Raw genomic sequence first — 24,550 nt, forward strand, 5'->3', positions numbered from 1 at the left:
ATTTTTGCAGACACTATGATCGCCAACATAGATAAGCCCAAAAGAATATACACATAAATAACTGGAATTAATAAAATAGCAATGTTACTGAACACAAAATCAACACACAAGGTTTATTGCATGTCGGTACATCAGCAACAATCAATCGGAAAATGTGTCTTTTTTTCAAGATTACATTTGCAAAATTTTAGAATAAGCAAAACTAACCTATGGTGATAGAAATCAAATCAGTGGTTGCTTCTGGGGTGGGGAGGGTGGTAGAGATTGACTCAGAAAGTCCACAAGTGATAGAAAAGTTCTGTATCTTGATAAGGGTATGGGTTGCACAAGGGCACACGTTTGCTAGAACTGATTGGATGGTAAATTGAAGAACTGAGTATTTTTGTGTATGAAAATTGGACTTCAACTTTAAATGGATAGCATTTCCCATCGCCTAAAAAATGTAAAACAAACAATCGAACAAAAAAGCTGATTAATATCTAACACATCTAACAAAAGAAGTACAAATCCTTTATGGAATAAATTATAAAATTTTATGGAAAGATATGAAGGAAGATCTAAATAAATAGAGTGAAATATATACTAATTCTTATCTAGGAAGACTCAGTATTTTTAAAATTTCAGCCTTCTCCAAAATTGAGCTATAGATTCAATGCAATTTCTATTAAAAGCCCAGAATGGGTTTTCATTGAACATCTTTCATGTGACCATCACTGAACTCCAGGGCTTTCTCTCACACCTACTACCTTCAATCCCTGGAGCCAGTAGGAATATCCTGGGATGGTAAAGTAGGGAACAGGATGGAGAATAAGTTCCCAAAGCACACAAGAAGGGAATTCCCTGGTGGTCCAGTGGTTAGGACTCCACGCTCTCACTGCCGAGGGCCTGGGTTCAATCCCTGGTCGGGGAGCTAAGATACCACAAGCCCCAGCAGTGCAGCCAACAACAACAAAAAAAAAAAGGATACGAGAAGATCCTACTTGCTGTGTGTCTTTGGGCAAATCACCTCCCCTCTCTGAACTTGTTATGAAAGTTCCTAAAAAATGGACCATCATAATGCCTACTGTGTCATGTTGTTGTAACATGATAGAATAATGCATGTAAAGGGCTTGGCATGGTGTGAGCCCTCAATATCTGGAAATGATCATTATCACCATAATCATACCCATCGTTATCACCATTATCACCATCATGATTTTCACATCATCACTATTATTATCACCACCATCATCACCATCATCTTCATCATCATCAATATCACCATCATAATCACCACTACCACCACCATCATCATTACCATCATCATCTTCACCATCATTACCATCACCATCATCATCATCAATGTCACCATCATAATCACCACTACCACCACCATCATCAGTATACTCAACATCTTCCTCCTCCTCCTCATCAATATCATCATTATAATCACCATATTATCACCACCACCACCATCATCATCAATATTACCATCATAATCACCATCACCACCACCATCACTATCACAATCATCATCGTCACCATCATCATCACCACCGTCATCATCACTATCATTGTAATCACCATCATCATCTTAGCTCCAGCTAGAAAGTCCAAGAGCATTCACTGACCCATCAATTTTCAGAACTGGAAAAGACCTCAGAAATCATCTAGTCTCCAATGTTCGTCACCCAGAGAGAGGAAAAAGCCCAGAGAGGAAGAAGAAGGACTTATTCAAGGTCACAAGGCAAACTGGGTATCTTGTAGCACCTCCCAGCCCTTAGTTCTATTCCTGCTGCCTACCTGTGGCAGAGGTCACTGGCATTCCACCAGAATTCATGCTTCTTCTTCCACGATATGGAATTGTGGCTGTAAAGTTGTCCGCACAGCCAAGGACTACATTTCCCGTCCCCCCTTGCAAATGGGTGTGGCCATATGACTCGTTCTAGCTAATGGAATGTGAGTATTCACCATGTGCATCCTTGTCAGGGCAATGTATTAAATTTAAGAAGTGGGATTGCCTTCTTCATACTCTATTTTTCCCTATCGTCTGCAGGCAGACAGAAATGATGCTGAGACTCTAAGGGATAGCAAAGTCACAAATGAAAATAGTCTCTGAATCAACCCATGAGAGAAAAACCTCCCACCTGGTACCAGGAGGAACATTGGACTACTATGTGAACAAGAAATACATATCTATTACATTAAGTCACTGAAAAGGCTTATTTGTTACAGCAGCTAGTGTTATCCTAATACAGTAGCCTTAGGAGCCAGAGTCAGCTGTGGTCTGTTGGATCCTCAGAGGCCCCATGACTGCCCACTCCAGTTCTTCTTGTAATTGTTTCACTAATTACACACATGGAAATAAACAAACGGCTGGAATCTGGGCTAAAGGCTCCTCTCATATCTGCCTGGTGAACTCCTACTCATCCTTCAAGGTCCATCTCCAATATCTCTTCCTCCATTTCTTCGCCCAAGTGGAGTCCTCAACCTCATCCCCCTACCCCAGGATCCCTTAGTATAATGTTTCTCCCCACCCCAGGCCTGACCACAAGGTCTGTGACCTGCTCTGTCCCCTCCACCAGAAGAAAGCAGGGCCCAGAGTTGAGGCATCTCTGGAGCCTGGATGTGGTGGCATGTAGTAATGCCCAATTAGTGTTTATTGAATAAATAAACAACATGGGGATAAGTAGAGGAGGGTCTGGACTTCTTTTCCCACCCAGGATCGGGTTTTCAGAACAACGCTCCGCCCTTTCATTACCATCAAATTCTTCATTTACAGCTGTGGAAACAGGTTCCTTCATCCATCAGTGGGCACTTCAAACGGAATAGGTTCAAGGCGGACATCATGGCTACTTTAAACCCACTCCTACTCCAGGCTCTCCATCCACACAGAGACTCAGCTGAGGAACCCAGGATGATTCTTAACACTCCCCAAGCATCATAATCAAGTAAGATTATGTTTATGGATTATTTTCTCCAAACCAGGAATGCATCTAAGTGTTTTGCAAGTATCAGTTCATTTAATCCGTTCGAAAAGATACATGCACCCAATGTTCACAGCAGCACTATTTACAATAGCCAAGACATGGAAGCAACTTAAATGTCCATCAACAGATGAATGGATAAAGAAGATGTGGTACATATATACAACGGAATATTACTCCACCATAAAAAAGAATGAAATAATGCCATTTGCAGCAACATGGAAGGACCTAGAGATTATCATACAAAGTGAAGTAAATCAGACAGAGAAGACAAATACCACATGATATCACTTATATGTGGAATCTAAGAAAAGGATACAAATGAACTTATTTCCAAACCAGAAACAGACTCACAGGCTTAGAAAACAAATTTATGGCTACCAAAGGGGAAAGGTGGGGAGAGGGATAAATTAGGAGTTTCAGATTAACAGATACACACTACTATATATAAAACAGATAATCAACAATATCCTACTGTATAGCACAGGGAACTCTACTCAATATTTTGTAATAACCTATATGGGAAAAGAATCTGAATCACTTTGCTGTACACCTGAAACTAGCACAACATTGTAAATCAACTGTACTCCAATATAAAATTTAAAAAAATTTTAATTCATTTTATCCTCCCCTTCCAGTCAATCAAGAGGTACTTCGGATTCACCATCCAAGCTACCTCTCAATCCAAGCCCTTCTCACCACTTCCATTGTCAAATCCTAGAGCAGACACCACCATCTCTCACCTTTGTGACTGTACTAGCCTTCTCAGTGGTCTCCCTAATTCATGTTTCACCCCTGCCAGCCCACCTCCACACAGCAAATCTGACCATGAAACCTTGCCATGGTCACCCATCGACCTCAAAATAAAGTTCAACCTCACCGTGGCCTGCAAGATTTGGTCCCTGCGGAATTCTGCAAGAACTATTTCTTTTCTCACGCTACCTCCCCTACCTCGGCTCCAACTTGGTAAAGATGGTTCCCCCACCCTAAATGCAACACATTTTATGTTTTCTTGCCTCTATGCCTTGTTCCCTCTGCCTGAATGCCCCTTGTGATCTTTTACATATAGATTTCAGCTCCTACCATCTAGAAGTGGAGTCTATTTTCCAATCTTCTGTGTCTGGGCTGGTCTCGTGACTGGCTTTGGCCAATAGAAAGTAGCGGAAGTCACATTGTGTGAGTTTTGAGCTTAGGCAACCAGACCGCGTGGCAACCTCTGCCCTCTCTTTCTTGAAACACTGTTGCCAAATGAAAGAGCTCAGGTTAACCTACTGGAGGATGAGTGGCAAGGTGGAGCAGAGACCAGCAGGCTTTTGGAGGCTGCCAAGGAGGCAGGAAAACACCTGGTCAGCTCCCTTTGGGGTCCGTGGCACCTCCATCGGTCCAGTCGGGGGACTCTAGTGGGCTCTCCCTTCCTTTCTCTCTTTTCCTTTATTTTTGTGATAATAGACTTTATTTTTGAGAGCAGTTTTAGCCTCACAGAAAAACTGAATGGAAGGTAGAGAGACTTCTCATACACCCCTCTACCCCAATGCATGTGTACCCTCCCCCATTACCCACATCCCCCACCAGAGAGGGTACATTTGTTACCGTCGATGAACCTACATTGACACATCATCACCCAGAATCCGTAGTCGACATTAGGGTTCACTCTCGGTGTGGTACATTCTATGGATTTGGACAAATGGATAATGACATGTGTCCACCATTATAGTATCATACAGAATATTTTCACTGCCCTAAAACCCCTCTGTACTCCATGCATTCATCCTTCCCTCACTTTAACCCCTGGCAACCCCTGATCTTTTTACTGTCTCCATAGTTTTGCCTTTTCCAGAATGTCATAAAGTTGGAATCATACATCGTACATAGCCTTGCAGATTGGCTTCTTCCACTTAGTAATATACATTTAAGGGTCCTCCATGTCTTTTCATGGCTTGACAGTTCATTTCTTTTAGCGCCAAATAACATTCCATTGTCTGAATGTACCAAAGTCTATCCATTCACCTACTGAAGGGCATCTTGTTGGCTCCCAAGTTTTGGCAATTATGAATAAAGCTGCTATAAACATCCGTGTTGTGTATGGGACATAAGTTTTCAACTCCTTTGAGTACACGTATTTTCTTTTGAATTAAACATTATCGTTACATTTCAAACCCACGTGCAATAGTCTCTAATCGCATGCCCTTCTTTCCCTCCCCACTGGTAACTCCTATGCAGTAATGGGTGTGCGTTTTTTCCATCGGTGTCCGCGTTCTTTTACTACGCAGGCATGTGTCCGCAAACAATATATGGCATGGTTCTGTTCTGTTCCATGCCCCTTGCCCTTCTGCCCCGCCCTCTCCCTGACTCTCTACAGCCTCATTTCCCAAAGTTGTCTCTGAAGAGTAGCTAGGTGAATTAAAATTGCCTGCAGGGGCCAACCCCTGCCCTCCGGAGGCTCCAGCCCTTCGTAGGAGGCACCATTTATTGAGAACTGAGTCTTTTCCAAATCTTACACTAAGAGTCTGACATGCACAGTTTTTTTTGTTTGTTTGTTTGTTGGCCGCGCGGCATGCAGGATTTTAGTTCCCCGACCAGGGATTGAACCCGCGTCCCCTGCAGTAGAAGTGGATTCTTAACCATTGGACCGCCAGGCAAGTCCCCGACACGCACAGTTTTGTTTAATTCTCCCAACAAAGTTGCTACTGAGATCTGATAACAGTTGTTACTGAGATCTAATAACTAATAATGTTATTAGTTGCAGGCTCTAATAACATCTGCCCTTCCAGTTATCCAAACCCAAAACATTGGAGTGGCCTTGACTATTTCTCTCTTACTCCACTTCCAATCCATTAGCAAAATCGTATTGGTTCCGTTGGTATACTTCTCTGTTTCTCTCTCACTCCACTTTCAATCCATTCCAAAATCCTATCGGTATATATTCAAAATATACCCAGAATCCCACCCACTTCTGTCCACCTCTACTGGTCCAAGCCACCATCATCACTCACTTGGATAACTGTGATGGCCTCCCCAGTGGACTCCTTGCTTCTTCTTCTTTTTTTAAAATTGTTTTTGGCCGCGCAGCATGTGGGATCTTAGTTCCCTAACCAGGGATCGAACCCGCGCCCCATGCAGTGGAAGCGGAGTCTTAACTACTGGACCACCAGAGAAGTCCAGGACTCCTTTCTTCTGCTCCTGGGCCCCTATAATTTATTTTCAACCCAGCAGCCAGAGTAATATTGTCAGAACCCTCCCAAGACAATCCACCCAGATACAAACCCAAGTCCACTCTGCAGCTCACAAGACCTGCACAACCTTTCCCTGTCACCTTCCTGCCCTCACCTCCTCCCCATCGTCACTATTCCTAGAACATGTCAGACACGATTCAGCCCCAGGACCTTTGCACGGACTATTCTCTTCTTCTTAGAATGTCCATCCCCGCATTAACCTGGTGCCTCCCTTCCTTGTCTCTTTTGGGCTTTTGATGAAATGTCACTTCTCAGGGAGAACTTCCCAACCACTCTATTTAAAATTGTAGGGAATTCCCTGGTGGTCCAGTGGTTAGGACTCAGCGTTTTCACTGCTGTGGGCCCAGGTTCAATCCCTGGTCCGGGAACTAAGATCTTGCAAGCCATGTGGCGCAGCCAAAAAAATAAAATAAAATAAAATAAAATAAAATTGTAACACACGTGTATTTCACTTATTTCTTTTGTTATTGTCTGTCTATATCCCCCCACCCCAACCATCCCACACACACTAGGACATCAGCTCCACGAGGGCAGGATTCTCTGTGTATCTGGTTCACTGCTGTAGCCTCAACGCCTAGTACAATGCCTGGCACACAGTAGGTGCTCAAAAAAAGTTGGTGAAGGAATGAAACCCCATTTGACAGATGGGACAACTGAGGCTCAGAGAGGAGATATCCCCTTCCCGAGGACACACAGGTAGAAATGGGGAGCCAGATACCAGCTCTCTGGGTCCAGAGGTCATGCTCCTCACCCGACGTCTTCAAACCACACCAGGCTGCCTCATGGCGCCACGTCGCAGGTGGCATTTGGGGGGGTTCAGCACATGACAGGAACCATAGGTACCACTCGCCAGCCCAGCAGCCTTTGCAAGGTCATGGGCTGACTCTAGACAGGACCAGTGGTTCACCAGGGACAACAGAACAGATGGCCCTGTCTGGCCTAGGGAGGAAGTTCCCTGCTGACCTCAGGAAGATCAGCTGAGACTTAAGACTGCTTCCCCCCAGTCATGTGACACCTCAAAGGGGGAAAGGGGGTATGACTCATCAGCCCCCTGGCTGGAGTAGGGCCAGCTAAAGCAAGGGGCTCCCTCCGACAGCAGGAATGACAGAGGTTAGACCACTAGAAGGACTTTCCTGGTAGCCTGAAGTGTGGGTGAAGGTGGCAAAGGACAGGAGACCCTTTGAACAAATGTAGGAGGGGCATGGGAGACTATTTCCTCCCTGTTGGGAGAGGGGGGCAACCCCTCAGTTCCCCTCCTCTTTCCACCAGAACCTCAGAGTCGGGCTGGCATCTTGCCCATATGCAAATCAGCACCCAGACACTTCCCCTTTGCCTGCAGTTCCCCCAACATCACAGCCCCTGCCCCAGACAAAGAAAGAGCTGGAAAGTTTGGCCAGTTCACCACCTTCTTTCAGGGAACCAGTGTGCAGGGACAGAGGCCCCTTTGGCTGGTGGAGATGGGGGGGACAGGAGATGGGGGGCATGCAGCAGGAGAGGGAACCCAGAGCTGAGCCCACGAGTGCGGGAGCCAGCTTCCCCACACCCACCCCAGCCCCAGGGAGCCTACCGGAAACAGGAAATGCCTGTTACCAAGGTTTGCTCGGGGGAGTCGAGAAAGGGGGGCCCTCTGTGTTCAGCCCTTGCAGCCCCTTAATCTCGAGGTTGCAAGACTTCATTCTGCAGACCAGAGAGGGTGGGTGTGCTGTGCACCCTTTTCGAAGCCTGCAAGCAGAGGTGCAGAGTATAAACGCCTCTTCCTGGCCTTCAAGACCCACGCTGCTCCCGCCGTCTCTCTCCTCTCCCCTCCCCTCCCACCCCAGCACACACTCAACATCTCACTGCCACTACAGGGGGTCAGACGGGCAGAGTTTGACTCCGAGCCCAGCCACTGCAAGCTGAGGGACCTTGGATGGGTCACTGTACCTCCTGGTGCCTCTGTTTCCTCATCATCGCCATGGGAATAAAAATACTCACTGAATCTCCACTCTAGCCCCCGGCCCACCAGTCAGGGTCATACATTCATTCAGCAAGCATGAATCGAGTGCCTACTGAATACCAAGCCCTGGGACCTGGCGGCAGCCAGACAGAACCCTGTCCCCACAGAGCTTACAGTCTAGTGGCAAGGCAGACGCCGAGCAGAGAGGCACATGAATCACTGGTTGATCACCGCTGTGGTAAGAACGCATGTGAAAAAGCACAGAGCCCTGTGGGATCTGGTTAAGGGGGAGATGAGTCTGGTAAAGCCAAAACTCAGAGACGAAGCAAAGAGAAGAAGCAGTCCAGGAAAGCCTTGCGCACAGCCAGTGGGGAAATGTCAAATGGTGTGACCACTTTGTAAAAGTGGTTTGGCAGTTTCTTAACAAGCTAGGCATGCACCTCCTATATGACCTATTCCATTCCCAGGCGTTTACCCGAGAGAAATGAAAGCAAGTGTTTATACAAATGTTCAGAGAAGTTTTATTTGCCAAAAAGTGGAGGCGACCCAAACGCCCATGGACGGGAGAACAGATAAGCAAACTTAGTAAGTCCATGCAATGGAATACTACTCAGCCATAATAAGGAATAAAGAACTAAGACACGCAACAGTTCAGTGAATTGCAAAAGAATTATGCTGAGTGAAAGAATCAGCCTCAAAGAGTACATATCGTATGCTCCCCTTTATATAAAACTCTAGAAGATGTGTAATAGGGAAGAACAAAGCTGACTCCATATTGGATCTGTCTCTTTCACTCTAGCCTTTGTATAATTGCCTTTGCTACAAGTTAAGAATGTAGTCTGTAGCCTGAAATATACAAGATAGCCCATTCTCAAGTCTCTGACCTTTAAAGGTATTACACTTTTCCATTCATATGGAGATAAAAGTTGTTCAGAGAATAATGTTAATCTTGTTGGAGGTTTATAGGAACATTGTGACCTAACCTACGTGGACAGCTGCAAAAACAAAGGATTCTGGCACCAAGAAGTTTGCAGCAACCAACCACACCCCCTCCCCTTTTAGTATTAAAGAAGCCTAAATTCTAGCTCAGGGAAGATGGTTCTTTGGGACACAAGTCCATCTTCTCAGTCTGCTGGCTTTCCGAAAAAAGCCGCTATTCCTTGCCCAAACAACCCATCTCTTGATTTATTGGCCTGTCATGCGGCAATCGAGTTTGGACTCTGTAACAGATACCAACTAATCTGTAGTGACCAAAAGCAGATCTGGGATTGCTTGGGAATGGCAGGTGGGGGTTAGGTAGGAGGGATTACAAAAGGGCAGGAGGAAACATTTGAGGTGACAGATATGTTCACTCTCTTGATTGTGGGTCTGGTTTCACAGGTCCAGTATGTCAACATTTATCAACTTCTGTATTTTAAATATGTCACTGATTGTATGTTAATATGGCTGTTTTTAAAAAGCCAGCAGGAGACCAGATTCCTGCTGTGTGTTTCCCTGAAACTAGGAGCTTTAGAGGAGCTTTTCAGGGATGAGAGTATGGGAAGAAGGAATACTGTAAGCCACCATTGGTCAATAATGCAAAACACACACCCCTGTCCCATTTTTTGTCCCTACCCTTGATAAAATAAGTGAGACACAAATATATGCTTTTTCTGCCCAAATAAATCTTACTTTAAAGTGTGAGGTGGGGAAAAAGTGTTCCAGGCGAAGAGAACAGCATGCAAGGGGTATCTGCTCATTTAGCCACCCCTTCATTGATTTGGCAAATATTTATTGAGCATCTATTATACTCCAGGTGCTGGTTTAAGTGCTGGGAATAGAGCTGTGAACAAAAGAGATTCACATCCCTGCCCGTGTGAGGCTGACATTCTGGCAGGAGACAAGCAACAAGTGTGTTACATGAATATATATATATATAGCTTGTTAGAAGGTGGTAAATATTAAGCGAGAAAAAAAAGATAAGGGGATGGGGCGTGCCAGGAAGGGGTGCGATTCTAAATGAGGGGGCCAGGGAAGGCTCATGGAGAGAGTGACATTTGAGTAAAGACTTGAAGGAGGGAATGATCTGGGTAGGTGTCTGGAGGAAAAGCATTCCAGGCAGAGGGAACAGCCAATGTAAAGGCCCTGAGACTGGACCCTGCCTGGTGCTTTGGAGGAAGAGGTTGGAGACCAGTGTGGCTGGAGCAGAGTGAGAAACGGGGAGTGGGAGGGAGTGAACCAAAAGTGGTATCAGATGCTGATTTACCAAAACCAGGGCCATGTGATCAAAATGGGGCAAGGGTTGTCATGGAAGCATCCCACCATCCTGCCATATCTCCCGGAGTCCCAGAGAGGGAAGCACAAATGATTGATGCCTTTTGAAGCTTTTTCTTCAACTCCCCCACTCAATCACAGATCAGACTGAAGGCAACAGCCCCACATTTCTTGGGGTGCTCAGATGCTGCACCCATCTTGGGGTCATTCTGGGTCCCCCAGGCAAACAAGCACAAGACAGACACCCCAAAGTGAAGTTCTGGAAACCCCGTCCTTTGAGGAGTCATGAAGTCACTGTGGTGTTCTTCCTGGACCAGAGGGAACTTGGGGGAAGCTGAGGATGGACTCATGGGAGGCAGCTCTCTGATGGGCTGTCCGGAGGAAAGGCAATTAGCTGTGTGCTTGGGGCCTGTGACAGGAGAGTCCTAAGAAAGGAGATCTGGGTTTGATCTAAGAGTCAGCTAAACTCCAGAACAAGCAGAGCCATTAAAGCTTAGGAGGACTCTGCCACAGGAAATAAAACCATTGCTTATCATTGATTCTCAGGCAAATAGTAGGAACAGCAGCTTTCTTTAACTGAGATAATACACTGAGATCAGAGAGGCAGTCACTTGCTCAAGGCCTGCTTGCTCTCAGATCCTACCTGCCCTTCCTTTGCTTTGTTCTGTATCAAAGGGAACTACATTTCCCAGGTTCCTTTGCACCCTGGCTTCCAGGCAGTTTCAGCCAATGGGAGACCCAGGTAGGAGGCCACAAGGTGGGACGAAGAGAGAAGCCAGGGTATCTCTCCCTCTCTTATTCTGCCTCTTCGGCAGCAAATACACACCTCCGTGGTCTCAGCTCCCTGAAGACAGCTCTTGCCCAAAGTTCTAGCTCTTGTTAAATGGTTCTGGCCCCGGCCCCTGGTCACACTACCTCCTTCTATTTTTTCTCCAGCCTAGTGGCTATTCTCTGGGTTACCTTAGTATCACCCATCTCTTCTCAGCAACCCCATCACCCATTAGCCAATTCCCTGAATTAAATTCTCTCTGTTTGAAAGACCTGAGATGATTTCTGCTTTCCTGGCTGAATCCTGACCAGGAGAACCAGAAATCTGAATCTAAGACTATCTCCGTAACCACTTGAAAGGCTCATATGCTCCCCCCAAAAGAGGCAATATTCTTATAGTGCTTGTGGTCACAGGTTTGGGGGCCTGGCCACTTGCATTCAAATCCAAGCATAACTACTTATTCACCTGAGCAACTTACTTAAACTTTCCATGTTTCTGTTTCCTCATCTGTGAAATTATGATAATAACAAATATCATAATTATGATAAATTATGATAATTGTGCTTTCCAAAGATGGCCACAAAAATATCACCCATCCAGTGTGCTCTTCTGCAGTGTGACTTGTCACACCCACCTCAAGAGGCGGAGTTTGATTCACCTCCCGTTGAATCTAGGCTGGTCTTAGTGACTTGCTTGTCACGGAGAATGCAGCCAAGTGCACCGTATGATTCCTAAGTAGGTTAGAAGAAACCCTCCAGCTTCCACCTTGGTTCCTTGAGAAACACTTGCTCTCTCTCCACGCTCCTTCTCAAAACCCCAATCACCATGTTGTGAGGAAGCCCAAGCCACATGGAGAGACCGGGTTTCCAGGCAACAGCCCCAGCTGAGCAGAGCTTCAAGTCATCCCAGCCCAGGCACTCAACAGGGGAGTGAAGAATCCTCTAGATGATTCCAGCCCCCAGACATTCAAGGTTTCTCATCACAGAGCTGACAAACCATCATCACCACGCCCCATCTGAATTCCGGACTCACTGAATCTGTGAGAAGGATAACACAGTTATTGACATACATCACTTAGTTTGGGTTGGTTTGTTTCACAGTAACAGATAACTGAAACACAGAGGTACCTTCTCCATGAGTTTGCTGTGAAAAATCAAATGAGTGCATAAGTTGTAAGTACGTAGAACAACACTTGCACGTAGTAAGTGCTCAGTAAATGGGAACCGTTTCTGTTGTTATTCATTATACTTTCTGAACCTATTCCCATCCACTTCATTAAAACTGTTCTTTTCATCTTAAAAAAAAAAGAGTGGATATATGTATATGTATAACAGATTCGCTTTGCTGTACACCCGAAACTAACAGAACATTGTAAATCAACTATACCCCAATAAAAATTAAAATAAATAAATAAATAAATAAATAATTTTTTTAAAAACTATTCTTTTCAAAGTACCAAGACCTGGATGTGGATACGCTTTGCTCTTTGGGTCCCTTGACACTATGCCCTTCTGGCCACTTGACACTACAGCCCTATAAGGTAGGGACTATCCTTACCCCCTTTTCAAAGAGGGGGAAACCAAGTCACGGAGAGGTTCAGCAACTCACCCAAGATCCCAAAGTCAGGATCGGCACCCAGAGCCCCGGGCAACCGGAGTCCACGGCCCTCAAACAGGGTTTCTCAGTCTCAGCACCATTGATAATTGGGCGGCTGTCCTGGGCATAAGAGGGCATGTAGCAGCATCCCTGGTCTCTACCCACTCGATGCCAGGACCACACCACTCCATCCAGTAGTGACAACCAAAACCATCTCCAGGTACTACCAAATGTCCCCTTGGAGGACAGAGCCGCTTGCCCCACCCCCAGTTAAGAACCACTGTGCTGTGGCCCGGGTTCAATCCCTGGTCGGGGAACTGAGTTCCCACAAGCCGTGCCACAGGTTCAGAAAAAAAAAAAAAAAAAAAAGAGCCACTGCAGTAACCACCACGCTGGGCTGCTTTCTATCTCCAGGGTCACATGGCCCAATCAGAACTCCCCAAAACCTGTTCCTCCCCCAGGCTTCCCATCTCAGCAAATGATACCCCCACTCGGGCGGGTCCCTAAGCTACAAACTTCAACATCTTCTGACCTCCTTTCATTCACTCCCAGCCCCCCTCCATCCAATCTGTTAGCAAGTCTGATCAGCTCAACCCCCAAAATGGGAGCCAGATCCATTGTCCCCAGCTCCTCGTCCAAGCCCCCATCACTTTTCCCTGGGACACCTTCATCAACCTCCTCCTCCCAGGTCCCCTTACTGTCACCTCTACTGCCCTTAGAGTCCAGTCCCCATGGAGCAGCTTAAAACCCTCCAAGACTTCCCATCATATTTAAATTCCACACACATCCCCACAGCCACCTCCATTGAAGTGCCTTCCTCCCAAACATCACTTCCCTCTGCTCTCCCTTCTCTTGCTCACCTTCTGCCAGCAGATCCTTCATTCTCATCCTCCTGCCACAGGGCCTTTGCACAGCCTTTGCCCTCCCTGCCCCCATGCTTCCCAGAGCTGGCTCCTCATCCTCCAGCTCTCAGCTTTCCTTGACCATTCTCCAGAAGCCTGCCCCCTTTGTTTTTCTCCATCCTGACCCCTGGATTATTCTGTCTGCAGCATTTACTACCATGTTTTATTGATTTGCCTGTTTACTGTCTGTAGCGGGTTAAATGGCAGCCCCCAAATAGATACATCTACATCTGATCCCTGGCACCTTGGTGAGTGTGATGTTATTTGAAGAAAAAAAAAAGGACTTTGCAAGACATCATTAAGGACGTCAAGGTGTGGAGATCTTTCTGGATTATGAGACACACAGATGGACAGACACAGAGGAAACAGCCACGTGAAGATGGAGGCAGAAGCTGGAATAACGCAGCCACAAGCCAAGGAACGCCTGGAGCCAGCAGAAGCTGGAAGAGGCAAAGATCAGATTCTCTCCTATAGCCTGGAGATGGAGCAAGATGCTGCCGACACCTTGTTTTCAAACCTCTGCCCTCCAGAACAGTGAGACAATATAGCTGTTGTTTCAAGCCACCCAGTTTTTAAGACTGTTACAGCGGCCACAGGAAACAGAACACAGGCAGCCTTCTCTCCCACAAGGCCATGAACTCAGGAGAGCAAAGAGGAAATCTGTGGTGTTCTTTCCCATCACCCCAGCCATCTGCACAGTGCCTGTTGCCGATGATAAAATAAATGAATGTCTAACTTGAAGAAGCTCTCAATCTCACCTTCACCCCAGCCAGTAATTGTTCACTTCTCTTTGGATTCCGCCCCATCCCCCCAACCCCGCCCACCCACCTCCCCACCCCCCCTACCCATCCCCCACCTCCCCGGACACAGGAAACTCACTCCCTCCAAAACAGTGGTTCTCTCGGGGGCAATTCTGCCCCCCAGGGGACATTAGGCAATGCCTGGGGACATTTTGTGGTCACTACTGGGGTGGGGGGGAGAGTGGGTGAAGGTCAGGGATGCTGTCCAACTTCCTACAATGCACAGGGCAGCCCCCAAGACAGAGGATGAAGCCCCAATTTCAGCACTGCTGATGCAGAGAAACTCTGGACTCAATTTATTGATAGTACTTGATGCCAATATAAACATCGATTGATCGACTGCCTCCTGACATCTCTTCCCCGCTCTTCTGGTAACAGCCCCTCAGTTTCCCAGGTGAAACAGCCCCTCCCCGAGCCTAGCTCCTTTGGGTAGAGTCGACCCCGCCCCCAACTCCAGAAATGGGCACGTGACCTGGCCTGACCAATCAGACCATACATTCTCCCAGGCACAGCAATTGGTTCAGAATTGGACATGTTACACCCCCCCCAAACATTCATGTCCAATGAAAGAGAGATCTAGGGTTTAGAGGCCATTAAATCGACCCTCCCATTTTCCATTGGACACAGAATTGTGGGAATAAAAATTTGGTATATCTGGGCACTCTTGTTTGCCTCCATGAGGGGAAAGGATGACTGAAAATGGAGGGAAACACCCCAAAGAAAGCAGAGTTAAGAGATGGAGTGCAAAGGGGAGAGAGGAGAGGGTTCCTGAGATATCTCCTGAGCCCCTGGATCCAGCCAGACCTGAAGGCATTTCCTCCCAAGCTTTTCAGTTATATGAGGTAATAAATATTATTTTTGACTAAGCCAGTTTTGGTTGGGTTTTCTGTCACAAGATCTAAGACTCTTGCTTGAAACTTCTGCAGACTAAGTTCAGAATTTCCTCAAACCTTAAACTTCTCCAACTGAACATCCCTTATTTCTTCCACTATTCCCCAAGGGACCAGACTCTCATGTTCCTCTTAAAGCCCAGGTCTCAGAACACCATCCCTGAGATCAAAGGGGACAGTCCATCTCTACAATGTACTGAGATCTTTAGATGCCCAGCTATGCCCATCCAACACACCCTCTGGTCCTGCCCACTTCCTGGCACCATTAATGTTAGCAAGGGAGACAAACAGAACTTTGTCTTTTGGTCCCTCAAATATTCCCCAACCTCCCACACGCACATTGGCATGTCACCTCCTCCAGGAAGCCTACCCTGATTGTTTCTGGGGGTTCTCTTCTCTCTGCTCTCACAATACCCTGGGCTTCACTCACCCATCACTGAGTGCGTTAATCTGTGTTGTAACTGCCTATTTCCTTGTCTGTTTCCATGAGTTTCATGATGGTCTGCGTCTCATTCATTGTGGGATTCTCCATCAGAATGTCCCAGAAATGTCTCTGAGGTGGGTGGTAGTATCATCATTACTATTGTTGTTATTATTGCTGTTACCACCGTCTTCATTTGCCTCATTTTACAGATAAGAAAACAAAAGGTGAGAAGCCACATAACTCGGAACTAGTAAAGGCAGGATAATCTCAGGCAATCCATCCTCAATCATCACTAACCAACTACCACTAACCAGTAGTAAGTAAGCACTCAACAAATACCTCCTAAATCAGGGAGGAATCAGCAAACTCTGTAAAGAGGCAGACAGTAATTTTTTTATTTTTTTGGCTTTGCAGAGAGAAAGCAGCCACAAACAATGTGTCAACAAGTAGGCAAGACCTTGTATCAGTTAAACTTTGTTTACAAAAAGAGGCAGCCAGCCCATGGGTTATAGTGTGCTGACCCCTGTATTAAATGACTGAAAAAATGAAGTGAATATTTGATCAACATTTATTGAGCACCTACTATATGCCAAGTGCTGTTCTAGGAACTGGGGACACAGTTGTGAACCAAACAGACAAAAAGCTTTGCCCTGACACTCCAGTGGGGGAAGCAGATAATAAGCAAATAAGTTAAAAACTATGGTAAGTCAGAGAGGGCTAAGTACTGTGGAGGAGGGCTTCCCTCGTGGCACAGTGGTTAAGAATCCGCCTGCTGGTGCAGGGGACACGGGTTCGAGCCCTGGTCCGGGAAGATCCCACATGCCGCATAGCAACTAAGCCCGTGCTCCACAACTACTGAGCCTGCACCCTAGAGCCTTCGAGCCACAACTACTGAAGCCCACGCGCCTAGAGTCCATGCTCTGCAACAAAAGAAGCCACCGCATCGAGAAGCCCATGCAACCGCAATGAAGAGTAGCTCCCACTCACCGCAAGTAGAGAAAGCCCACGCACAGCAACGAAGACCCAATGCAGCCAAAAATAAATAAATAAATAAATAAATAAATAAATAAATAAATACTGTGGAGGAAAATAAAAGAAGGAAGAGAATTGGGGAGGGGGTGGTAGGCAGGGGCAGGGGGTGTGATTTTTACATGTGGAAACCAGGGGAAATCTCTCTGATAAGAAACGTTCAGGAGATAAGAGAACAACCAGGGTGTATATCTGGGGGAAGAGGGATTTGTAGAGAAAGAACAGCACGTGCAAAGGCCCTGGAGCTGAATTGCACCTGGTGGGTTCTAGGAACAGTGAGGGCGGGCCCACATGGCTGGAGTCGAGTGAGGGAGGGGGAGAGAGGGAGGAGATGAGGGCTGAGAGGTGGGCAGAGGCCAAATGCATAGGTTCTTCTGGGTCATGATGAGGACTTTCACTTTTACTCCAAGGGGAGCCATGCGTGGGAGGGCTGGGAGCAAGGGGAGGGACAGGGGTTTCCAGCATCCGCTGTGAGAGTCCTGAAGGGTGACATTTCCCAGTATTGGGCCCAGAGAGGAAGTCAGTGAACAGAACAGAATGGAATGGGAAAGAAGGCACAGCGCAAATGTTGACACACACCCCCGCCAGGCTTCTGTCCCGGTCAGTCCTAGTGGACATGTTTAGATGCGATCTTCCACCCAACCCAACCCAACCCACTTGGCTGAGGTTTGCTTGCACCAAGCCCCACCCCAAGTCCCCAGCTGCATCCTTCCCCCATGGCTCTGGTCCAGGTCCTCCTCATTCCTCATCCCTCCAGATGAAACAGAGGTTTCCTCTAAGCTAGCCCCCTCCAGACCTGCAACTCTGAAACCAGCTAGGCATCACCCTGAGGTCCTCTGGCACTGCCTTCTCTATATCCACCCGACCCATTTCCTTGCCCTCCCTGGCACCCAGCTAAGCTACATTCCCATTCCTGTCTTGCAGTTGGATGGGACCATGTGACCAAATTATGGCCAGTGGAACAAGAATGGAGGTGATGGTGCCACTTCTGGGCCTGTCCCCATGAAAACCTCTCAGGGTTTCCCTCCTCCTAACTCCCTCCTTGTCCTCTGGCTGAATAGAGAACTCCAAGGGCTTCAGGGAGGATGGGGCCATGAGATGGAAAGAGCCCAAGTCCTATAGGGACTTTGTAAAGAAGGGCTATCCTCTTAATCCCCCAGTTGACCCAAACTGGATTGTGATATAAGCTAGAAGTAAACTCTTTAAATTCACTGAAGCAATGCAGTTCATTACAGCAACTAACATTTTGCACCCGGACCTATACCACATCCTACAGGCAAGCTCAGACCCACTGAAATCAAATTAGCAAAAAAGAATGACTCCCATTAATTTAGCACTTGCTATACATTAATCATATGTCAATCACCATGATAGGAATTTAACTTACCTTATCATGTTGAACCCTCACATAACCCTGAGATAAAGGTGCTGTCCACACCCCCATTCTGTAGATAAGACAACCTGGGCAGAAATAGGTTAAGTAATTTTTTTTCTCCAAGATCACAAGGCTAGTAAGTACCTGACTTGAAATTCAAAGCAGCCCAATATATAAAGAGTTCCTAAAAATCAATAAGAAAAAAATTCCAGCAGTCCTAGAAGGAAAAAAATAATGGGCAAATGATATGAACAAATATTATTTTGCAGAGAGAAAATATAAATAGTTCTTAAACATAAGAAAAGAGGCTCTATCTCACTCAGAATAAGAGAAATGTACATTGAGTCATAATGAGCTTCATTTATCACCCAAGTTGGCAAAACTCCAAAAGCTTAACAACTGTTGGCAAGGCAGTGGAGAAACCAGCATTCTCATTGCTAGAGGTAATGTAATTGGAACAATGCATATGGGAACAATCCCATACAGAGAACAATTTGGCAGGATCTACTGAAAACACAGACTCACCCGCTTTGAGCCAGAAAACCCTTCTGAGAATTTATCCCATGGATATACTTGCTCATGTATCTGGCTGCAATAATAACATTTATGTGTAGCTAGATACTTTTCTAGGTTCCTGATAGTAACTCATTTATCCTTCAGAGCAATGCTTTCAGATGGGGATTTATTATCTCCATTTTACAGATGAGGAAACGGAAGCACAGAGAGGTTAAGTAATATGCCCAAGGTCACACAGTAGAAGAGCCAAAAAACAGTTCATGGACAAGGTTATTGATCACAGTTAGTTTGTCAGAACAAAAGCCTGGTGCAATCCAAGTGCCCATCAATAGGGGTGATGGTAAATTAAGTGATCCCCCAGCCGTGCAATGGAATACAGTTTAGAGAAACACACCCTGGCCACATGCCTAAGGGGTGGAAAAAAAAAAAAAAAACAGAGTAGGGATCCTGGTACCAGGCTGCCTGGGTTTGAATTTCTGACTGTCACTTTCAAGCTGGGTGCCCTGAGGCAAGTGACTTAACTTCTCTGTTCCTCAGTTTTCCCATACGCAATATGAGGATAATGATAATATCTACCTCGTAAATTGTTATGGAGATTAAACAAGTCAGTGTATAGAAAGTGTTTCGACCAGGGATCAGCAAACTTTTTCTACAAACGTCTGGATAGTAAATATCTTCACCTCAACAGGCCAGGCACTCTCTTCGTCAGTTACTCAACTGTAGAGTAGTAACTGGAAATCAGCCATAGATAATACATAAACAAATGGACGTGGCTGTATGCCAATAAAACTTTATTTATAAAACATGCTTGTGGTCCAGATTCGGCCCTCCCATTGTAGTTTGCCAGCTCCCAGTTTAGATGAATGCCTGGCACACAGTTCGCCCGATATAAGTGGTTTGTTAAGTGAATGGACAATCTAGAATATCGTGCAGTCATTTTTTAAGAAGAATGAGAACAATCTCTATGTATTGATTTGGAAAGATTCCCAAGACAATGATTAAAGTGAGAAAAGCAGGGTATAAAGCAGTGGGTGGTATGTGCCGTCTTTTGTAGTAAGAGAGGAGGGTAGTTAATAAAAACCTGCATTCCTATTTGCATAAGGAAATTCTGGAAGCCTATATAGTCAACTTAAAGAAAAAAGGAGTCACTTATGGAGGAAGGTAGCACCTGGGTATCTGAAGAAGATGGCTAGAGGTTACATTTTTTCCCTGTGCACCTTTTTATGTGTTTTGATCTTTGAATGATACACATGTATTATTTAACCAAAGAGTCAAATATTTTAAAGATTCTACCAGGCTGTCTGTCCCCCAGCACAGGGTTTCGCAACCTCAGCACCGTTGACATTGGGGCCAGATAATTCTCTGTCGTGTGTGACATTGTCGGACGTTGAGCAGAATCCCCGGTCTCTATCCACTAGATGCCAGTATCAGCTCCCAGACGTGACAACCCCAACTGTCCCAGGACATAGCCAAGGATCCCCTGGGGGCGAAACCACCCCAGTTGAGAACCACTGCCCTAACCCAAACTCCTCCAGGCTGTGCTATGCTGCCAACCTTCCCTATATCCCTCATTTTCCCTAAAAAGACTTTCTATAGAGGGTTTATCAGGTGTCAACACAGTGCTGAGCAGTGTTGAAATACTACAACAGTCTTCCCCCAAAAGGTGCCGTTTTTAGCCACAGTTCACAGATGGGGAAACTGAGGCTCAGGGAGGCGAAGCCAGCTAGTGATGCTGCCAGGATTGGCTCCCAGGTCTGGCTCCTCCAAGCCACCACCATCAACCCCCACCCCAGCCCACCCCTCCTATTCTAACTCTCCTACCCTCTCCCTTCCCTGCCTCTGCCAACGGCACCAGCATTTACAGGCTGGGGACCAAAGCACAGAGAGGTTAAGTAACATGCCCAAGGTCACACAGTGGAGGAACTGAAAAAAGATTCATCATCCTGGCTCCAGTGACCGCCCCCATCCTGAGTCTAATCAGCTCCCCCGTCCTGGTGGATCTTTCCCACAATGACTGTCACATTTGTCTCTTCCTCTCCACTTCCTCAGCTTTAAAGTTTCATCTCTGCCACCCGGAATTTGGGCTCCCAGAGAGAGTAAGAGTGTCTGGTCATCACTGTGGCCGCCTATGATGGTGTCATCGTCTTTCTGGGTCTCAGATCTCAGCTTGGAGACTCACTTCAATCTGACCTCACCCATGAATCATGCCCACCAGCCAGCCCACTCACTGCCCTGCAGCACAACTACGTGGGAACCGCCCTGCTCCCACCTAAGAGCCTTTGCACTGGCAGTGCCTCCTGCGCCAGGAGTGCTGTTTCCTCAGACTCACATGACTCGTTCCCTCACTTTGCCCAGGTCTCTGCTCAGATGTTGCCTCCTCAGTGAGGCCTCCCAGACCTCCTACGCAAAAGTGCAACTCCGCATTCCCAAGCCCCCTTCTCCAGGCCATGTACCACCTCTGACAATGTATATGTTTCCTTATTTGCCCACTGTCAGTGCCTCCCACTAGAATGTGGGCTCTTCAACAACAGGGGTTTGTGTGTGTCTTTTTCCCACTGTCTCAGCACCAAGAAGAGGCCCAGCGTACATCATAATTGTTGATGAATGAACGAATGAATAAATGAATGAATGAATGAATATGCTCTTCCCACCCTCTACCCAGGGAGCAGTGGAGCAAAAGCCGAGGAACTCTGAGGAGGAAATGAGAGAAACTAGGAAGCATCCTAATTCCAGGCTCCACACCTTTATGCCATTGTGTGTCCCCCACCCCATCCCACCCCCATCAGGAGTCCTCCCTTTTCTCTCTCTGTCCTTCCATATCCCACTGGCAGCTCATGGCCCGGGCTTAAATCTGTTGATGGACAGGGACTTGAAAACTTAGAGAGGCTGTTCTTGTGATACCTCCCTCCGACTTAATGTGACCACCTTTTAGCTTCCTGCTCATGGCCCCACTGTGAACGGGGCACAGGGCTGAGCTTCAAAGGGAGACAAAATGCACAGGGCAGGATGGCACAGAGCTCCCAGATGGGGAGGATCAAGGAACACCCCTGCCCAGTGCAGGGCCTGACACAGCTAGGCACTGGAACCCTGAGCAATTAGGAAACTCCTACTCACCCTTCAAAACCCAGCACAAATGTCCCCTCTTGCATAAAGCCCAACTCTCCCAGGCAACGTCTTGCCTTTGCTCCAGGGCTCCCAGCCCAGAGGTTTCTTCCTCTGCCCTGGTCCTGACAACACAGGGTTGGGGGATGTCTGTCTCTCGCAGTCTGGGATCACCTTGAGGGCCAGACCCAGGCCTGGGTCCTCGGTGTTGCCCAGCACAGAAAATCAGGACACATTAGTCCCTGCAGCTGCCCTCCTAGAGAATAATGCCACAACCCCTTGCCTTTTATCAGAAAACCAGCTGTAGGGAAGATGCAGGGAAGGATAGAAGTTCATCCTTAAGTCTAACCACTTTCCCATTAGCTGCTGTTGAAGCCTCACTGGATCTCGACTGCTCGCTGGATCTCGACTGCTCGCAAGTCTGGGGCCTGACTGGTCCGACGGCTACTTTCTTCTGTGTGGAAGCCAGGAGGCAAGCAAATGGAGGAAAATTTGGGATGGCCTGTGGCCAGAGCAGCTGGTGCAGGGGAATCTCTGGGGTTCCCCCGCCACCATTCTTTCAGGAGGCCTGCCTGGGCTAGCGGAGGGTGGGCCTCTTCCACGTGCGGCCCTATCCCCAGGAAACACCCCCAGGGACCCCCATAGGCCCACTCCCTGATCACTGACTGCCCCTCCCCCCATCCGCACATGGCATCTCAGGCCAGAGAGGAGGCAATACCCCAGTCTGCCCACCATCTGTCCCCAGAGAGGTCCCCCACTAGCCCACAGCGCGTCCAGACGAGCCTTTCCTCCCAGGGTAGGGCCTGAGGGCTGGATGGCAAGTGTCAGACCCGCAGGGCAGGCAGGGCACCCCCAACCGCCAGGCATCAGCAGACATCACTTTCCACCCAGAACTCAGGAGGCCAGAGGGAACCAGAGAAGGTACGACAGAAAGAGAATCCAGTCCAGTTACCTCCCCCACCCCACCACATTCAAATGGGGATTTGAATAGATTTCCTGAGCTGGGGGCGGTCACAGTCAAATCCTCCTCCCCCTGGACCCGGGGCCCTTGCAGAAATCCCTACAGAGAAAAAGCAGCTATTTCTAGGTTCCCAAAACCCCAGGACCCACTCTCGGGGTTCTGGACCAGGTCTTGCCTCAACGTGCCCCCTGGGATGGATGGAGTTAGGAAGACCAGAGCCCCAGGCCTATAGCACCCCACCCGCCCCATGCTGCCCCAGGCCCAGGCAGGAAGCCAAGGGGAAGATGTGAGGGGAAGGAAGGGGCCCAGGGCCTGGGAGGAGGAGACACATGTGGGGGAAGGAATCGGAGGAGGCCCCTCCCCCATAGCTAGAATCTTGGAGGGTGGGGGGGGGTCAAAGGAGTTGAAAACCTCAGGCACCCTATTGGCCACCCAGGGGGCTCCTAGCCCCCCTCAAGACCCCCACACAGTCCCTTTTTGGGGCTTGATCCCCACTGGAGCCAGCCTGGGGCTTTGGGAGCTTTAACCCCAAGTTTGCCAGTTCTCAGCCTAGATGTGGGTTAACTGCGAGCCTATGAACCCATTCCCGTTAACCTTGGGTGGGCCACCCCTGTATCCCTGAGTGTTACAACCCCCATATCCCCCGTACCCTGTGCCAGACCCCAGGGCGGGGGGCCATCCTCCCCTCTACACGGCTGGCCCAGAGGTGCAGAGCATCAACCCCCTGGGTACCAGCCTGGGATGCCTCCCGCCACCCACCCTGGGGCAGGCCCGTCAGTGGCCGTCTCACCTGGGACATCTGGGGACGCAGGTTGACCTCCCGCAGGTTGATGGCGTGGGGCAGCAGGTTGTTGAGCAACTGGCACAGGAGGACGCCATCCCGGAGGGCCTGCGCCAGCTCGCACACCTGGGCCCCATCCCAGGTCACCCGGTGGCTTGGGGGCAGCACCCGGCACTGGATCAGCCAGTGGGTGCACTGGCGCCACAGCTCCATGGCTGCTGGCTTCCCGGGCCGGCCCGTGCACCCTCGCGGCCTCCTTTGCCGCCCGCCCGCTTGCCTCCGCTAGCTAGCTACCACTTCCTCTTCTTTGCCTGTAACTGTCGCCCTGAGAGGGGGTGGAGGAGGAGGAGCCATGGTTGGGGGGGGGGGTGGGGAGCACCTGCAGCCCAGCCCCAGCCCAGCCCCTTTCAAGCAGGACCTGGCCTCTCTTTCCCCCACCAGCTAGCACTGGGGCATCTGGGAGTGGGTTCAGGGTAACAAGGTGGAGGCCTGCTGCCTTCCTCTGTATCCAACCCAAGAGCGGTACCATCTCGGAAACATACTCAAAATCCGCCCTTTTCTCACCCCTCCCTCCTCCGCCTCCACCCTCATCCAGCCCCCAACCTTGGCAGCCTGGACCAGCGCAGTCTCCTCTGCCCCATGGCCGGGCTCCTGTCCTCATCCCCCCACAATCTGTACTCCCCACATCGGAGGGCACCTATGAACACCTAAGTCAAGTCGGGATGCCCCACAGCCCCCCCTCGTCTGGGATAAAAGTCATCCCTGAAGCCCACAAGGGTCTGCATGACCACTCATCACCTCCCTGCCCTACTTCTCCCACTCTCCCCCACTTTGCGCTGTTCCAGCCAAACGGGCCTCCTCAGTGTTCTTCCAACACACCAGGTAGCCCCAGAAGCTTGCTCTAGAATCCTGCCACAAGGCCTTTGCACATGCTACTCCTCTGCCTCAGGCAATTTCACGGCCAGCTGCCTCACTTCCTGCAAATCTTAGCTCTAGATCATCTTCTCATGAAGTTTT

General features: G+C 48.2%; 1 protein-coding gene across 2 annotated transcripts in view; it reads right to left on the reverse strand.

Moving 5' to 3' along the window:
- VAV1 (vav guanine nucleotide exchange factor 1) overlaps window positions 1–23,804 on the reverse strand; it is a 55,885-nt gene extending 32,081 nt beyond the window's left edge. Inside the window, exon 1 of one of the 2 annotated variants that reach the window (XM_036847413.1) lies at window positions 23,543–23,791. In XM_036847413.1, coding sequence (XP_036703308.1) covers window positions 23,543–23,746 — 204 coding nt within the window. In that variant the 5' untranslated portion in view covers window positions 23,747–23,791. Of the gene's footprint in view, window positions 1–23,542 lie in introns of both variants that reach the window. The other variant, XM_036847412.1, reaches the window with a different exon arrangement.
- Between the last annotated feature and the right edge of the window lie 746 nt (window positions 23,805–24,550).

The sequence above is a fragment of the Balaenoptera musculus genome, chromosome 3 (genome assembly GCF_009873245.2).
Source record: "Balaenoptera musculus isolate JJ_BM4_2016_0621 chromosome 3, mBalMus1.pri.v3, whole genome shotgun sequence".
Lineage (NCBI taxonomy): Eukaryota > Metazoa > Chordata > Mammalia > Artiodactyla > Balaenopteridae > Balaenoptera > Balaenoptera musculus.